Source organism: Electrona antarctica (assembly GCF_951216825.1).
Source record: "Electrona antarctica genome assembly, chromosome: 9".
In the NCBI taxonomy this organism is placed as follows: Eukaryota; Metazoa; Chordata; class Actinopteri; order Myctophiformes; family Myctophidae; genus Electrona; species Electrona antarctica.
The window spans coordinates 40,551,061-40,569,448 of NC_136790.1; the positions used below are offsets into that span (position 1 = coordinate 40,551,061).

The 18,388-nt window shown below is 42.7% G+C and overlaps 2 protein-coding genes across 2 annotated transcripts in view; both read right to left on the reverse strand.

Annotated features, from left to right (window-relative positions):
• Positions 1–18,388, reverse strand: part of cplane2 (ciliogenesis and planar polarity effector 2) — a 395,788-nt gene that overhangs the window by 33,220 nt on the left and 344,180 nt on the right. The window lies entirely within an intron of this gene.
• Positions 1–18,388, reverse strand: part of ca16b (carbonic anhydrase XVI b) — a 128,047-nt gene that overhangs the window by 4,575 nt on the left and 105,084 nt on the right. The window contains 14 exon segments of the mRNA XM_079509913.1: positions 1–114; positions 2,823–2,951; positions 3,282–3,358; positions 4,417–4,510; positions 5,040–5,186; positions 5,635–5,770; positions 6,199–6,371; positions 6,900–7,034; positions 7,319–7,453; positions 7,763–7,845; positions 7,976–8,015; positions 8,018–8,083; positions 9,181–9,272; positions 11,493–11,584. The exon segment at positions 1–114 is cut by the window's left edge and continues 33 nt beyond it. Coding sequence (XP_079366039.1) covers positions 1–114; positions 2,823–2,951; positions 3,282–3,358; positions 4,417–4,510; positions 5,040–5,186; positions 5,635–5,770; positions 6,199–6,371; positions 6,900–7,034; positions 7,319–7,453; positions 7,763–7,845; positions 7,976–8,015; positions 8,018–8,083; positions 9,181–9,272; positions 11,493–11,584 — 1,513 coding nt within the window.

Below are 18,388 nucleotides of genomic sequence, written 5' to 3' on the forward strand. Positions count from 1 at the left end.
GATCTGCTCCTCATTAGAGAGGCACAGTCTGTCCTTGCTGATGAGGGTGACAGTAAAGGCAACACAGTTCATGGCCTCCTCTCGGCTTGGCCAGTAAACAAACTCGTCCTCCGCCTGCAGACGAACAGTGAGACTCAACATCAACACACACAATGTGGTCTGTTTGAACCTTAAGGGCAGTATTATGCGTGTCTTAAGTACCAGGTCTTATTACTTAACTTAAGACCTGGAGGCGTGATCAGTGCCATTTGGCTATTCTGAGTGGCCAAACAGCATTGACCACGCCTCCAGGTCTTAAGTTAAGTAATAAGACCTGGTACTTAAGACACGCATAATACTGCCCTAAGGGCCCTATTAAGCAAGTGGAATCTAATTACATATAATTTTACAGTTTTTAAGACGTGGGGGCGGGTGCAATGTCATATTACAATTATGGGCCAGGTAAGAAGCGCTTTCGACACCCCGTGGTGTGAGCAAAACGGCCTTGAATTAGTCATGGGAGTGTTTAAGGGAGTTTTGAGGCTTACCCAATGAACATGTCCGTACTATTCTCTTTACGACACCAGCTGATGATGCGCCCTTTTCGGCAAGTGGTATTACATTTCTGCAGACTGGCACCATAGACATGACATGACTTTGTCACATTTGGGTTAATTATTCATATTGCACTGCATGCTGTCACCTTTATGCCTCCAAAGAACAGATCCACAAGCTGTCACAGCCATGATGTGCATAGCTTGTAGGCCTATGTCTCTATTTTGTTAAGTAACTTGCAGTTTTCATTGGAAAGTCATTACAGCGGCGCAGCCATATGCTAAGGGAGGGAGATATACGCACATCATCACTTCATTTGTTTCTGTTCTAAGCATGAAAAACAGCTGTAAAAATCTTTATTCTAGTTGATTGGATTCATAAATGAATAACTAAGACTTTGAAATGGCACCTACCTATACCTTTCAGATCGGAATGGAACTGCGAGTAGATACGCAGCATTGGCTGGCAAATTGGCAATCCATGCGTAATGTTCCCAGAATCGTCTAACCCCCGAACATACAAGTTCGTTTGATATTGTTTAATTCGATAAAAATAGAACCATGTACCATACAGCGAATGAAAGCAAGATTCCTAAGGAATATGGGGATTTTTACATTTTAAAAAACGGTTGAGAAATGAGAGAACCATGAGTGTTTATAATATCAAATATGAAGAGTGAAGAGCTCAGCTCACCATCCCGACAAGGAGGAAATATAGCCTATAGTGCATGCACGTATATGCACTGACTGTTGCACACACGCTCTTTATTTGTTTCTATTGAAAAACACCAGTAAAATAACGTTTATTTTATTTTATTTCATTCGAGTCACGACGAAGGAATGAGTTGAAATGCCATACGTGCGCCATGCGTATTGCTGCGTCCCCAATGTTATGGTCTTCGCTCGTAGCATTTTATTGAAGAAGAATTGAGTCGGGTGTGATACAGCGTATGAAAGCAAACTTCCCAGTGATTATGGAGATGTTTTAATTTTTAAAAAAGGTTTAGAAATGAGCGATATATGACCCTTTATAATCTCAACGAGAAAGCCAGAAGGCTCGCTGTTGCCATGTCTCATAGAAACAAGTAAATAGGTCTATAAACATACTCCCAAAAGAATCGCATATAACAGGGGTCTACAACCTATTTTCTAGATAGTGAGTCTGCCATATCAAGATTCCTTTTAATGACACCACATTAAAATTTCCAGCATATTTTGATTGTCCACAAATATAAAGTTCTTCCTTCTTTTTACATATTTTCTTGCACATTGTTATAATGATCATTATAAATATATATCCCCCTGCAGTCAGAGTTCATTGTTTTAATGAATGAATGTGATGCATTGTGAGCTGGTAGATCTGCTATTTTCAAAAGTAATCTTTGAAAAAAGTGACAATAAGAATATTTTTGAAAAATGTTATTGAAACATTTAAAAACACAAATCTGTCATGGGGGTCACTGGCTTAGTTGGGCAAATGCATTCATCTGGGGGTCCTTGACATGGGAATGTCGCTGTGTGAGGATCACTGGTTTAAACAACATTAGGAGAAAAGCCCAAATAAGCCCTTTAGAAACAAGAAAAGCAACCACAACTACCAATATTTACAAGCAACTTTGCAGAAAAAGAAGCCGCTTATAATATACAGCAAACAGACATGGCAACACTCCAGCAGCACTCCAGAGCCGCTCAAGTGTAAAATCAAACAGTGCTTTTTGCTTTTAAGACGTGGTCAGACCCAGGCGGAATCGGTATGCGCTGAGTGTTTTTAGGTCAAGGGGCTTAATAGCAAATTAGCGCAAAGCGAAAATAATTAACATATGGACACTCCCCCAATGCTAAATTATGCAGGAACGTGGTATTCCATATGAGTGAGCGCTCACCACGGCTTCCATAATACGAAAAGGCGCAGAGCGAGGGCGAAATCTGTATTACCGCATGGGTTTTTCGTCTTGCTTAATAGGGCTACTACCCTAAATCTCTGATTTATTCTGTCGTACGGCAGTGTCACTCACCAATGTGACGCTTTGTGAGCTTACGTAGATCTGTTATATTCAGTGAGTGACACCACCGTGAGACAATAAATTAGGCAGTACTATACAGTACAGTATGGGTCCAACAAAAAAGTTGCAATTAAGCACAAAAAAGTTCTGATTTAAAAAGAAACTGTACAATTCTGCTAGTGATGCTGTTGACATACAGCACTTATTGATATATTTACTGGTATATTTGGATCAAGATACAGATCAAACATAAAGGTGGTAATAGGTAGTTCTCTAGGTTACTCACCAGGCCCTGGTTGTCTGGCAACATAACAATGATCTGAGCATTGTGGTCCCATATCATTCTCCAGAAATCTGTAGTAGTGTGGGGCAAAGGATGCTGGGTAATGATGAACTCATTACTCCTGTAGTAGCCCTGTGGTGACAGAGGTTAGTTGTTAACAGCCTGCAGAGGCATGGATCGTAAGTAATTCTAACCATATAGTCGACTACAGTATATAATCATTACAGCTTTCCCCTATGGTGCCTACTGTGAAGAATTAATTCTGCAATTTACACCCGGTTCCTTTATCAACAGATGATAAATCGCAGTGACAGATGGCCGTGGAGACAGGGCCTAATAGAGTGTTTAAGAAAACTAAACTTGGCTGACTAGCCAATGTCTCTGAAATGAAAGCTACTGTATGAGCACATGCAGTATACTGTAAGAAAGAATAAGCATGTACAATTGAAACTCATACTATACCATGATGTAAGATGCATTAATGTAATCTGTTCCCTTCATTCCGGGGAGTGGAGCAAGTCCTACCCGGGCACGCTCCGCTGTGGAGAGAGACAGCCGTTTACATTATAAAACACATATGTATTGGCTGATAATCACACAACACAAATACGCTATAATACGTTCTCTCCTATTTGGATGGACAGAATTGTGTGAATTCATGTCTTTGTTTACACATGATCTTTTCTATATGTTGTATTCATGTTAATGTGTACTTTCAGACCACTTAATTCCTCAATACTTAGTAAACTTTTGTCTCTGTACTTTGTTCCCTACAGAATAGGGATGCTACTGTAGGTTTCAAGTGGTTCATAAAAAAGAAAATTATATATATACACACACACACACACACACACACACACACACACACACACGGGAAAGTGACTGATGTTAGTCTGCTCAAACGTTACTCTTTTACCTGCTTTTTACTAACACTAACTTTACAAAGATGCCCAGAACATCGGGATGAACCTGTGTAGCTTATGGCTGCTCCAACAGTAGTGGCAACTTTGGAGAGAAACGGAATGCTGTTAGATGAGCCATAAACGGTGCTGGCTGAGAAGAAGCAGTGAAAGGTCCCGAAAGATACATAACGTCGGTCTTACACAATCTTTTTGTTGTATGAACACAAGGTTGCTGTACTTCATACATCATACTTTTAAATGCTCTAATAATAACACTATGACTAATAATAATAATATTGTATTACAATTATTATTATTAACGAGAGATCATATTACTCAAGTCAAGTAGCCTACATCAGTACAGTGTAACAGTGTAGTAACAATGAGGTATAAAGTACCGCAGTCTTGTGTTCACACAACAGAAAGTTTGGGTAAGACCATCTTTGTAAAGTTAGTATTAGTAAAAAGCAGGTAAAAGAGTATAGTTTGAGCATACTAACATCAGTCACTTTCCCATTCAATGTAGTAGAAGAGCTGGCTGTTTACACCACAGATATGTTGTCCCCACCTACAGGAAATACGTTGCCTGCGACCATGGGACCCGTCTCGGAATGAGTCTATAGTAACTCAGAGGACCCGCTAGGGGTTGACTCCCTGTTGAAGACCCATGCTGTATGAAATGATGCCATACTCACAGGGAACCACTGAGGAGTTTCGGTTCTTCTCCTTGTTGCAGTCTTTCTGGGCACTGAAGCACTCTATAAAGCGCACGTTGCACTGAGTCAGCAACTGGTGAGATAGAGGGCAAGGACGGGTCATGAAGTACAGAACAGAACACGGCTCGCGGAGCAGAGCTGTCATGGAATTCTGTAATAAGGGATTTTTATTTCCGCAGTCCACAGTCTAAAGAATTGTTGGAGGTTGCATGCAAAAAAAAAAAAAATAATAATCCAGCTAGTCTGAGATTCTTTATGTTTTGTGATATGCAGGCAGTGCCAGGCACCCACAATCCACTAACATTGGGTAAGATTAGCTGAGGCCCAATTAGTTCAGCTTCCCTGCTGGCTAGATGGAACTGAATGAAACATTCATCGGGGGGTTTAGGATAACAAGTCAGCAGTAGAGACACAGTCATGACTTAATTACAGCCAACAGCGCCACATCAGAGAGACAGACCCACTCCAGCTATGCATCGGGCTGAGAAGCGTCTGATTGGCTAGAAGGCATGGATCTCTCTGTCTGAGCTGCCCTCACAGATGGCGACGGGAGAGGAACAAGGCGAACAGGGCCACTCAGGCTCTCAGGGGGCATCACTCACCCTGAACTGCTTCTCCAGGCGTGTGCGACCTGACAAGCTGGGTGTGAGGATGCTGTTGACATAACCGTGGAGCTGCCAGGCGGGCACCTCCGTCTCTCTGCAGAGAATAGCCTCCATTAGAGTGTCGTGGATGAAAACGTATTGCTCCTACAAGGTGAATGAGAGGCCGTGTGGGAAACATGGGGATGAAGAAAGGAGTAGACAGTAAGTAAGTTACACTGCTACATTATACAGCAACACACAAGTGACATAACCTATTGGTGAAAGACCTCCACTAACAACCGTATTCACATGGCGGCCATTTTGCTCTTATGTCATACTTAGACATGTATGATGTAACAGCAAAATGGGTGCCATGTGAATACGATCAATGACAGGATGTTTTTTTTAAGACTAGAGCATGATCAGTGTAGAATGTAGATGAATCCTGTTTGATCTCAACTAATGTATATTAACTGCAAGCTGTATAACTGCAGTTCTCCATTTGTGATGTTTCTCAACTGAATGTCTTAATTGCAAATAATCTACTCTGCTTTGAACTGAAATGAGAGAGACTACATTTGTACTGAACAACAGTGTCTCACTCCCCCCATACCTCTGTCTGGACCAGGTAGTTGCGTTGTGTTCGGATATGTTTGAGGAAAGCCAGGACGTTGACTGTGCTTTTGTCTTTGATTTGTCGCAGCATGCTGTCGATGACGATGTAGGTTCCGGTCCGGCCGACCCCTGCACTGAAGAGCAGAGAAACACGTCAGACCCATGGGAGGAGCTGTTAAACACGTCAGACCCATGGGAGGAGCTGTTAAACACGTCAGACCCATGGGAGGAGCTATTAAACAGGGAGCTGTTAAACATGGGAGGAGCTGTTAAACATGGGAGGAGCTGTTAAACAGGCGAGGACAAAAGGCTCAAGCCTGATTCATACTTCGTTGCCTGATGGCGTCGGAGAGGAAATACAGAAGACCTACAAGCTATATGTCTGCTGTTTTGGGCACTGCTGTGCGACGAAGCAAACATTAAGCTTTAATCTGTCCCTGGGGATGATCAACTTGGTGGTGGGGTTGTGTGGCAGCGACAAGACATAATAGTAAAATGGCTGCCGTGTCGGTATAGTAAATTCCAGGTATCCTTCCTTCTTTGACTTGGTGGGGTAGCCTACCTGCAGTGCACCAGGACAGGGCCCATGTCAGCGGTGCGTGCAGCTGAAGAGCGGTCGATGAATGTGAGAACAGGAAGCGTGTACTCTGGAACACCCATATCAGGCCACTGGGTGTAGTGGTACTGGATCACTGTCCGCTCGTTGAGTTTCCCTTTAGGGTTGCCCTTCTGACCCTGAAACACATGACCGTGCAATGTGTGCATGCATTAGAGAAAAGAAGTGTGGGGGGAAAGCCTTGTCTAAGGAAACCAGGGGATTGAACAGCATCCTAGTTTACATTTTTAACTATAGTTTTCAGTATGAGACATTTCAAAGGTTCAACTCAATGAGCATAGGTCAATGCCGGGTTCAGATTTGTAACGACACAAACATCGAAACAAGCATCCACGCTCGAGCGCGTTTCGACATTCTGGTCTTTGTCAACGCTGACGAAGGTCAGAAGGTCAAAATGCGTTATTTTCTGTGCGATTGCTGCTGCAGCTCTTTAAAGCCTTTAAAACGTTTCTTTTGATGTCCGTAGCCTTTTGGTTTACCATTAACTCTCTGCATTATGTTGAAATATTGGATTATATTAGCAGAAGCACAGTCTCCGGCAGAATATATTATGTCGCACAAATATTTTTGCTGCTTGTATGATTAAGTGACAAATAAATCCCACTTGATTATTGATTCAGTATGAGGAATTAACACTCTTGGTTTACCTTTTTAACTTTAGTGTTCCGTATGTGGAAGCGGCGCAGTGTGTAGCAAGCGTACACTTTGGTGCTTTTCAGCGTCACCACAATGTTTCCGTATTGGTCGTTGCTCTCGGTAGGCCAATACTGGTCACATTTCCTCTGGAGGAGACAACACGCATACAGTAGAAATACAGCAGTAGTTCTCAGGAGGGGCCTCCCCAGCAAAATATGTTAATATAGCATCAAAATCAGTTAACCTTTTTAACTGTATTTTATACTATTTGAAAATAACTGGGGATATTTTTGAAAAATCCCCAGATGGGAGTACGCGGCAAAATATATGTCCATTTTGGGGTCCTTGACGTAAATGTTTGACATCCACTGAAATAGAGTGTGGCACACTTTTCATTATTCACTGTGTGAATAAATGGTTGAGTACTCACTCTTCCTTTTTCCACCAGGTTGGTGATCATGACAATGATACCGGTGTGCTGCTCCCATACCATCCTCCAAAAGTCCTCAAATGTGGACTTGAGGGGGCCCTGGGCAGCGATGTAGGCCTTGGGACAGTTGTAGCCCTGCAAGAGAGAGAAAGGGTGTGAGCCAGGTGACTTTCTCAAAAAGCCAAAATTCAGGAACAAGACTGCCGCATTAACGTAGCGAAAATAGCCGATCTACAAGCACGCAATCCGTCGCGTTGTGAGCCTGACCTTGCAGTGTTTTCAGCATTACCATAGTCAGTGCAATTATCTGATGAACTTATTGGCTTTCATAACACTGATTTGATGTCAATAAATCATATAACAGTACAGGATTGAAGAGAACATCAGATAAGGATCATCAAAAGACTTCAGTTCAAATGTCAAGTCATGGTTACTAAGACTTACATCCACAAAGTTGGCATTCATGTAGTCACTGCGTTTTGCGTCTTTTCCAGCCAAGGCTCGTAATTTCACTCGACTGTGGTCATCTAGGAGAGGCATTGTGATTCAACATGTTATTTGTGTCCATCATCAGGAACAAAATTGCTCCTGTAGCAAAATACGTCACAAAAACGACATGACACACGTTGACTTGCGGTAGGAACAAAATGGACTCACAGGCCATGATGTTGATGTATCTGTTTTTGTGCTTGTTGTCAGGGTGATTGGAATGTGATTGGAATGTTCCGCTGTGATCTTCAGATCTACAGTACAGCGCTGGACCTCCTGAGGGAGGACAAAAATTGTAAATTTTTATATTTTTAATAGCAAAAATTGCAAAAGTAGCCATTCTACAAGCTCACAATGCACCGTATACTGTAGATTGGCTATTTTCGTTGTGTAACGAGGCATACAGGGCCTAAGTGGTTAAATAAACTCTTAGGCTATCATGGTTCAGCTCAGACTATTAATGCTTTTTAATTTTAATTACCTAATACAAACAAATAACAGCTCTTCACTGTGGCTATAGTGAATTTAAAGGGATATACCGTATGAATAATGTATATGCGTACACCCCATGACCTTAATTAAAGTGGTTCTTCACGGGTAAATGTTTGCTTGGTTTCTCATACTGGTAAGACAGACAATGTGTTCCTGTCCAGCCAACCAGACCTCCTTTAATTAACCTCTCTCTCTCTCTCTCTCTCTCTCTCTCTCTCTCTCTCTCTCTCTCTCTCTCTCTCTCTCTCTCTCTCTCTCTCTCTCTCTCTCTCTCTCTCTCTCTCTCTCTCTCTCTCTCTCTCTCTCTCTCTCTCTCTCTCTCTCTCTCTCTCTCTCTCTCTCTCTCTCTCTCTCTCTCTCTCTCTCTCTCTCTCTCTCTCTCTCTCGCTCCCTCCCGCTCTCTCTCTCTCTCTCTCTCTCTCCCTCCCTCCCTCCCTCCCTCCCTCCCTCTCTCTCTCTCTCTCTCTCTCTCTCTCCATCTGCTCCACCAAATTAATAACCGTACACAACACACATAATCACAAGCATCAAATAATATCATACTGAATGCTCACAACCAGACAACACATGCACTGTGGCTGGTGCACGTGTGTAGTTAGTAGTAGCCTACAGTATATGGACATATGGACACATTTTCATTCATTCCGTGAACTCATTTACTTTCTTTACGTTCTACAGTCCTATTTGTTTAACCACTTTCATCCTAGCATCCCTGTTTTGGGCTTGGCAGTATAGGCAAGAATTATCAAACATTTATTTATTTATTTTATTTCATTTTTGGAAATAGCCAATCTCAAAGTTCACAACGCATCAAAGCACAAGTTGTGAGCTTTACATCAATCCAACCCTGACCAATATTGAAGCAGTGTATGCCTGCATACCTCAAACTCTTCAGAGAAACCATGGCAATTGTTGGAGTAGAGCTCCATGATGTGTTTAACAAACTGCCTAACAGGAAGGGCCTCCGTGTCATCTGCAAGAGAAAGAGAACAGCATTCAAAACTGGCTACTGGGATACTATGTGTGTGTGTGTGTGTGTGTGTGTGTGTGTGTGTGTGTGTGTGTGTGTGTGTGTGTGTGTGTGTGTGTGTGTGTGTGTGTGTGTGTGTGTGTGTGTGTGTGTGTGTGTGTGTGTGTGTGTGTGTGTGTGTGTGTGTGCGTGCGTGCGTGCGTGCGTGCGTGCGTGCGTGCGTGCCGGTGCACATTTGCAGATCAAAGTCATTTATCAGATTTAACAATTTACCAATATGACCCACGGGCTAATGTTTTAAGGATTTAAGGATCTAGCCACTGTGTGTGTGTGTGTGTGTGTGTGTGTGTGTGTGTGTGTGTGTGTGTGTGTGTGTGTGTGTGTGTGTGTGTGTGTGTGTGTGTGTGGGTGTGTGTGTGTGGGTGTGTGTGTGTGTGTGTGTGCACCAAAGTCATTTATCAGATTTTACAATATGACCGAGGGGCAAATTAAATTTATGGCTTGCCTATGTGAAATCAGTCACTGCGTCTTAAATACACCCCCCCCCCCCCCCCCCCCCATACAAAATAGCCATTACATAAAAAAAATTACTATAATCTCTCACACAATAAGTGTAAAATTGGTACTTGGACACCATTGTGAACAGTCAAATGCACAGGAGGGAGCTGTGAGGATGGGCCGGTCACTGTCACACTGAGGCAACGGCACAGGGGGCCCCAGCTGCAATCCCTGCTAGCACCAGCTAATATCTTCACTAATACACCCTCACACAGCTGGGGCCACACAGCTCCTACTTGCTTCAATGATTACACAGTAGCGGTAATTGCTGGGTTTGTTCATTTATCAAAATGTCTTCACTCCATTCTCCCGCTCTGTATCAAAGGGCTAGTTGGTCAAGCTAATCAATTCATTAAGTAAAACGGTAGGTAGCATTGTGGGAAATCAAAATGTATAAAGCAAAAGCTAATAGGCTATTACTCTTCATGGGAGAATGAAACCCACAAATGTGTACTCCACGTGCACAAATGTACAGCAACCATGCAAGGTCAAAACATACAGTATAGTGCCAACCTCATGTAATTTCTCAGTTAAATGTCCATTAACTAATAAAGGATTATACATTGCAGAACTCAGGAAGTAATCCCGAGCTCTAACAAAGCTTATATTAAAGCTATGTGTGTTAAATGTTCACATGTTTTTCTTTTTGTGTTTTAAACTAGGAAGTTTAGCAAAACACAACAATCATTGAGCTCTCCTATTGACTATGGGCTATATCTTGCGCCACCCCTTATCCCTTATCCCTAAACTAATTTGCCATTTTTTACTATTTTAAAAAACCTTTTAAAATAGTTCAAATAGCCGATCTACAAGCTCACAATGTCTCGATGTAGATCGGCTAGTTGAACTATTTTAAAAGGTTTTTTTAAATAGTAAAAAATGGCAAATTAGTTTAGGGAAAAGGGATAAGGGTGGCGCAAGATGGAGCCCTACGTATGTGTCATAGCAAATGCTAAACAGACCACTGGAGGCTAAAGCCCAGTTCCAACATTTTCACAGAGGAGCACTCCCAAGACATTACACGTTTGTGTATTATGTTTGAAATTGCATAACATACAGTTGGAGGCCATCGATATTGTCCTTTTCTTTTTGCTGAGGTTTGCGTGATCTGCGCAAAAGGACAGTTAACCCATTTTGGGCGGGAACCCCTTTTGGTGTTTTAAACATTATGTTATAATTTAGCTATTGAAAAATAGCAGATCTACAAGCTCATAGCGCGCCACCGAGTGGCGCGCTACGAGCTTGTAGGTCTGCTATTTTTGAAAAATCGTGAAAATTTAGAAGGATTTTTTCAGGATTTAGAAGGATTCTTAAAAGTTTTGAGGTCAGGCCTAAATGGGTCAAATGATAAGGGTCAATATCGGTGGCACCCAACTGTATAATGCATCTTCCTTATAAGGTGACAGTGGGCACCGGCATGACTCCACATGGACACATTCCCTTTGAATATATCAGTCATTCATTATTCATGTGGCTTTTTTATCCCAGGGTCAGGTTTTTTTTTCCTTTGTACCATTTGAACCCGTTGTCATATGAAATTCCTGCTCCAGCCACCCAAAATGTATTCCCACACCAAATCAAACTGACGATATACAAACATGTAAAGATAAACATTATCATTTATACTGTTATTTCCGTGCAGTGAAGGGAGTGAGTTGGCCTCACCTGGGATCGGGATGATGGGAATGTTCTCATTCGCCACCACCCGTGGAGAGCTGCTGTCCTCCACATAGAAGTGTGCTGTCTGGAAAACTCTCCTGTGGGGACACAGAGAGGACACTGTGACTGGGCCTCCATGGCCGGTATTAGCAGCATGTGTGATGATACCCAGTAAACACTATGTATGAGGCTTTTTCGTTCTGCGGTCAACGGCACCCATCAAACATCTGAAGGCACATAGAGTGAAGAAACCCCCAGAGTGGTTGGAAACACAGCTGATCTCTGGCAGGTACCGAATGACTCACCAAGCCGTCAGTAAGCAGCTCATCACCGCTGACAGGCAGAGACCTTGTATCTCCATATTTCAACTATTAATGTATTTAGGTTTTTGTTTTTGCTATCTTACTTTTTTGTAAATGAATGCCCTACTTCATCATACTACTGCTGTGTCACACAAAAGTAGCAAAAATAGTGTTGACCACATTGTGAGCTTGTCGAATCTGCAACATTTTGAAAAGATTTTCTTATTTTGTTTAAATTAGAAACACGAGTACAATACAATGCATTCACTGAAATAACATGTTAATGATAAGAAAACAATAAAGTCAGAGACTTCTTTCCTTGGTCTAGATTCTTGAACAAACAGACATAAAAGTTTTAAAGTGAAAGTGGTTAGGTCTGTCTGTGTTTTCTAAATATCGAACCAAATGAAAAGTATTAACAAGAGCCTGTGACTAAATGTCTAATAACTACATTGGAGGAATTTCTTCTCCATTTCATGACAAGTAACACAGTTCTGGACATACAAGATTTCCAGCGGACAGCGACGTCATAGAGAGCACAGCATGAGCCCGACCACAGGGAGGCGGCAGGTAAACAACGTGAGACGGCAAACAGCACGCCGCCACGTTTAGCCCCGATTCCAGATAGAGAACAACAAAACCGTGTCTACACACTGCAGTCACCGTGTACCGTGTACTGTCTACACACTGCAGTCACCATGACAATATCCAATTCCAAACACGCCCACATCTCTGCAGGACAAAAGTTTCGAAAAGGAGAGAAAAGTACCACTTTTTCCTTCTGTTTTGTTTTTCTCTCTTAGGACATATTACTGGTGTACTTTGAGTATCTTACTCAACAAACCTCCAGTAATAAACAACATTTTCTCTAAGACCTCAAACTCTGAAATCGAGGGAGAAATAGAATAGAAAGACAGTGCGTGTGTGGTCCCATATTTTTTGTAGGAGTAAGTCTATAACCCAGAGGCCTGAACGCCCCACACACACACACACACACACACACACACACACACACACACACACACACACACACACACACACACACACACACACACACACACACACACACACACACACACACACACACACACACACACACACACACACACACACACACACACACACACACACACACACACACACACACACACACAAGTAAAACAAACAATGGTCTCTTGTCTAAGTCTTACCTGTACTTGGTGCAGAGGAGGGAGCATATGCTATTCATGCTTTGTGTGAGAGAGACGGAAAGACCAGCAGGAGAAAAGAGGCTGAACATCATTTAAAACATCTTGCAGAGAGCGAGAAACATAGTGAGGCAGAAGACAGAGTAAACAGACAAGAGGTGAAGGAGATGAGGAGTAGGGAGGGAGGGGTGTTCTCTCCTGGCTTGCGTCACAGCCCAGTAGTCCTAACCGAATGACTCCCAGAGGGGGCGGATGTGATGTGGGTAACTGGCTTCGTCAACACCCCCCCCACTTACGTATCACACCCTCAGAAGAATGGGCATCTTTGCATGAATGGCAATTAGGCTGGAATAGGTTGACTGTCTGTCGGATTGGATATCAGAGATAAAAGCTGATGTGATCCAGTCAACATATAGAGGGCCTTGCAGGTAGAAATAGATTAGATGGAACACCCCCCAAACATCTAAAGGGTTTGATCAACTTTTCTTCACCCAAACGGCAAGCTCGTAGAGCTTCTATATCTGCTATTTTTTAACTAATTACAAATCCGACTTTAGTTACCACCACCAACCACTTATGCCTGAGAGGTCTCCAAATGCATACATACAGTACTGTAGCATTAAACCAATTATTTGGCCTGTGTTTCACTTTGTGATATCGACTGACACTCTACTGTCAATCAGCGAATAAGAAACATAGGGACAAAGGAGACAGGTGTATAGATTTCACATCATCCAATAAAACTATAGCTTAGAAATCAGTAATTTGAAATTCATTCATTAATTAGTAATGTTTCATCTTATCTACCAAAACAATGGCGACCAGTGAGGAGATTTTCCAAGTGATAGTAATCTGACAGAGAATGGCACAAACTGATACAGAGGGGGAGAGGGAGAGAGAGAGACTGGATGCTTCAATCTGGTTTTTCATCATGGCCTTGTCCCAAGGGGAGGCAGGTCTGTGAACTGTCACCTCCACTCTGTTGGCCAGTTCAAGCCCCACGGCTGTCATTCCACTTTCAATCAAGCACCTAACTTAACCCCAACTGAATTAGCAATCATGTCTGGTTTAAGTTGACCTATTAATTACTCCACTGAGCTAAACCTCAGAATACCTCTACAATTATTCTACCCAGTGCACACGCGCACGCACACACGCGCACACACACACACACACACACACACACACACACACACACACACACACACACACACACACACACACACACACACACACACACACGCACACGCACACGCACACACACACGCACACACACACACACACACACTAGGAAAAGCATAATCTATGGTAGAGAGTGAAACCATTGACGACTCAGGGAAGAGCCATTAGTGCAAAGACAGATCAGAGCTGGTCGAGGTGAGGGTCCTTTGTGCTCTTCGCAGCTCATTAGCCAGTCGACGCATGCCAGTGGCTCTGCGTATGTAATTACTTGGGCAAAGCAGCACGGCTTGAACATCTCCTATGAGGACACAGCTGGGATCCCTCCAGGTATGGGATCCCTCCAGGCACTAGAAGGCCCTGGAGTCGCTCCCACACCCACATGCATGAGAGGATATATACATATATACATACATATATATATATATATATATATATATATATATACATACATATACATACATATACATATATACATATATACATATATACATATACACACACTAGGGCATTCACTTCTAGTCATTTTTACTAGTTGACTAGTTGCCTAGTTTACTAGTCGACTAGTCGACTAGTTGTTTAACTACCTATTATGTAAAAAATAAAATAAATTAAAAAAATAAACTTTTTTATTATTATTTCTTTTTTTAAATAAATATTTGTACATTGAAAAACTGTGTACATGGTGACTATAACTATAATCTACCTGATCTTGAGGCCTACAAAATCGGGAAATCTTATCAACTAGTCAACTAGTACCAACAAGGTCGACTAGTGGATTTACTAGTCGACTAGTAAACTAGTCGACTAGTTGCTTAATGCCCTAACACACACACACACACACACACACACACACACACACACACACACACACACACACACACACACACACACACACACACACACACACACACACACACACACACACACACACACACACACACACACACACACACACACACACACACACACACACACACACACACACAATTTAGGCATTTAGCAGACGCTCTTAATCCAGATCGACTTACATTAAGCAATAACAAAAGCATGGCATACATCACATATATAAAAAGTAGTTATCATGAATCATGCGTAAACTAAGAACGTAACAGTGCCAGTGGAGTATCTATGTAAACTATACATACTATACTATATAATATATTATACATGTGTACTATAAAGTGCTATGACTACATAAAGTGCAATTCTAGAGCTGTCTACGTAACAAGCTATAAGTCTGTTTAAAATACTATCTAAGTCTACATAATGTGCTATCTAAGGGGCTAGGCTAGGGCAAGTGCTACGGGCCATGGTGGAGTCTGAAGAGGTGGGTTTTCAGACTACGGCGGAAGATTGGGAGTGAGGCTGCAGTTCTGACTGTGATGTGTATATATATATACACACATACAGTATATATATATATATATATATATATATATATATATATATATACACACACACACACACACACACACACACACACACACACACACACACACACACACACACACACACACACACACACACACACACACACACACACACACACACACACACACACACACACACACACAATGGGAGGGAGGGCGGACCACGTCACTATGACTCAGCCATAACCATAAACAAACCTGGACACGCCCATATATAGGCATATACAGTATAGAGATCCGGTTGTCAAGCGCCACAGACCTGACCGCTATGCCCATATATGGTCATGTGCATACAGTTGGGTGCCACCAATATTGTCCCTTATCATTTGACCCATTTAGGCCTGACCTCAAAATGTAAAAAAAATCCTTCTAAATCCTCCAGTTGTCTGAAATAAATATTTTCACGATTTTTCAAAAATAGCAGACCTACAAGCTCGTAGCGCGCCACTCGGTGGCGCGCTATGAGCTTGTAGATCTGCTATTTTTCAATAGCTAAATTATAACATAATGTTTAAAACACCAAAAGGGGTTCCCGCCCAAAATGGGTTAACTGTCCTTTTGCGCAGATCACGCAAACCTCAGCAAAAAGAAAAGGACAATATCGATGGCCTCCAACTGTATACAGCATGGGACCAACAGACTTCAAACTTGGAAGGGCGCATCGGCAAAGGACTCGAGGGCGTGCTGTGCCCGCCGATCAGATATGCGGCTGTCCAGCTCAGCTGATCCAACCAATGTGTCCATATATACTGTAGGCATATATGGACCCAGTTGTCCAGAACCGCAGATCCTACCATGGGAATGCCAATATATGGGCATATACCGATGACATCAGGGAGGTCCATATATGGTCATAAAAGGGACAAGGACTGACAGATACGGAGATATGTATATATGGGCACAAAAGGGACACAACATCTATAAATGTCACACACTATTAGGCAGCTGGCGTTTCCACAGAGCGCACAAAGGTGCCCTTTTATCACTTGAGCACCTGCCCCTCAAAATATCTGTGCACGTCACTGTACGTTATTTAACGGGTACTCTGACAAAGCCACTGACAATTTGACTCAGACATGAGTCATCCGTTGGTCGGATCGGTGGTGCGACATATGTGAGAGGTCTGCATAGTAGCCCGAGCTCTAGATGTGAGGTTCGCATAGGGGCCCAAACCTCTAGTAATATAAGATACACAAATGCACATAGTAAGCATTGACAGTTACATACTGTAGATACACTGGTCCCTTACAGGTCCATCTTTACACTCTCACAGTTCATTGAGACACTTCAGCTCAGATTGACCATAGACCATTTATTGCAAGGCTATTGCATGTTAGTATGGCGGTGTGGCTCTGCTCATGTGATATCTGCGTACCGAGACACAGGTCTGATATCACATTTGATATCTCCGTTTATCTGTGCACCAAGACACAGCTCTGATATCAACAACCCCCCTGAGCAGAGCCAAAGATTAAAAAAAATCCATGAACAACAATACACAGTATTAACACATCAACACATGATTCAACATAATGGAACTACACAATCGCAAACAATACAATGATAACCCATAACCCCTGGACTAAGAACTACAGGGAGGAGAAAATCTCCACGCATACGCCGTACGAGCTGCTTTGACAGCTCAGCATGAAGAATGAGAGGGAGCTGAGACTGCTTAAGAAGGCCGCCTGAATTGCACTGTGGGTATGAGGGCGTGGATGAGATAGCTCGTAGCGAATGAGTGAGAAGGGAGATGGCCTGGAGAGGCAGCGGATTTAAAGAGGCAGTATAGATCACTAGGGGGAATGAATGTTCATACATATATAAACCATCTGCCTTCCGTGCCACAATTAACTAACGCTACGCTTGATTAAAATTAGCATTCATGATTGTGCAGAGCAATAACCTCGGTAGCCAGGTTTGCTTTCTCAGAATGTTCCCTGGAAAGCAAGCCTGGGGAATTTTGAAGTTAAAAGTAAATAGAATGGGGCCGTAATTGACAGTATGTGTAGGGCAGAGCCGTTTCAAAAACTAAACGACAGGCTCTGGTCCTAGCCACTAAAGCCCTGTACATTTTCATAATGGCAAACAGTGAAAATACCCAATTGTATTGCAACACTTGAGCTTGTAAATCTGCTGTTTTCACCTCTCCCCCTCTCCCCCTGCCTCTCTCTCTCTCTCCCTCTCTCTCTCTCTGTAATTAGCAGGCAACAGTGCAACACTATCTCTCTCTCTCTCTCTGTTTCTGTTTCTGGCACAACAGCGCCACTTTTGCCCCTACTGGTACTCTAAACATACCGGTAGTCACATAGGTGAGGACATAGTCACATAGTCACATAGGTTAGGACATTGCTGTTCCTTGGAGTGGTTGTACCACTCAAAAAGTGACACAGACATGCGCAGAGCAAGTTCAGTCAGGAAACTCAGCATCACGTTCTCATTCACATGATTCACTCATCCAATCACACACTCATTCCATCTTCATACCGGCTATTTAAACTGGAAGTTTGCACTACTCATCCTGCTTGCTTGCTGCTGCACACTGACGCTGCTGTCTGCTTAAACTTTTGCTGCTCACCCTCCTCCACCCCAGCTACCACCTTTCGTTTGGATCTGCTGTTTACAGGATATTCGGAGTCCCTATGGTTTGGACTGATGCGCTTGATCGCACATATTCCATTCATGAGTTGTGCTGACTGAAGAACTGTTCTTGAGTTTACACCACTGCGCTATAGCAGGGGTTCTCAACGTTTTTGGCCGGGGACCCCCGGAAATGCTTTGGCAATGTCTCGGGACCCCCG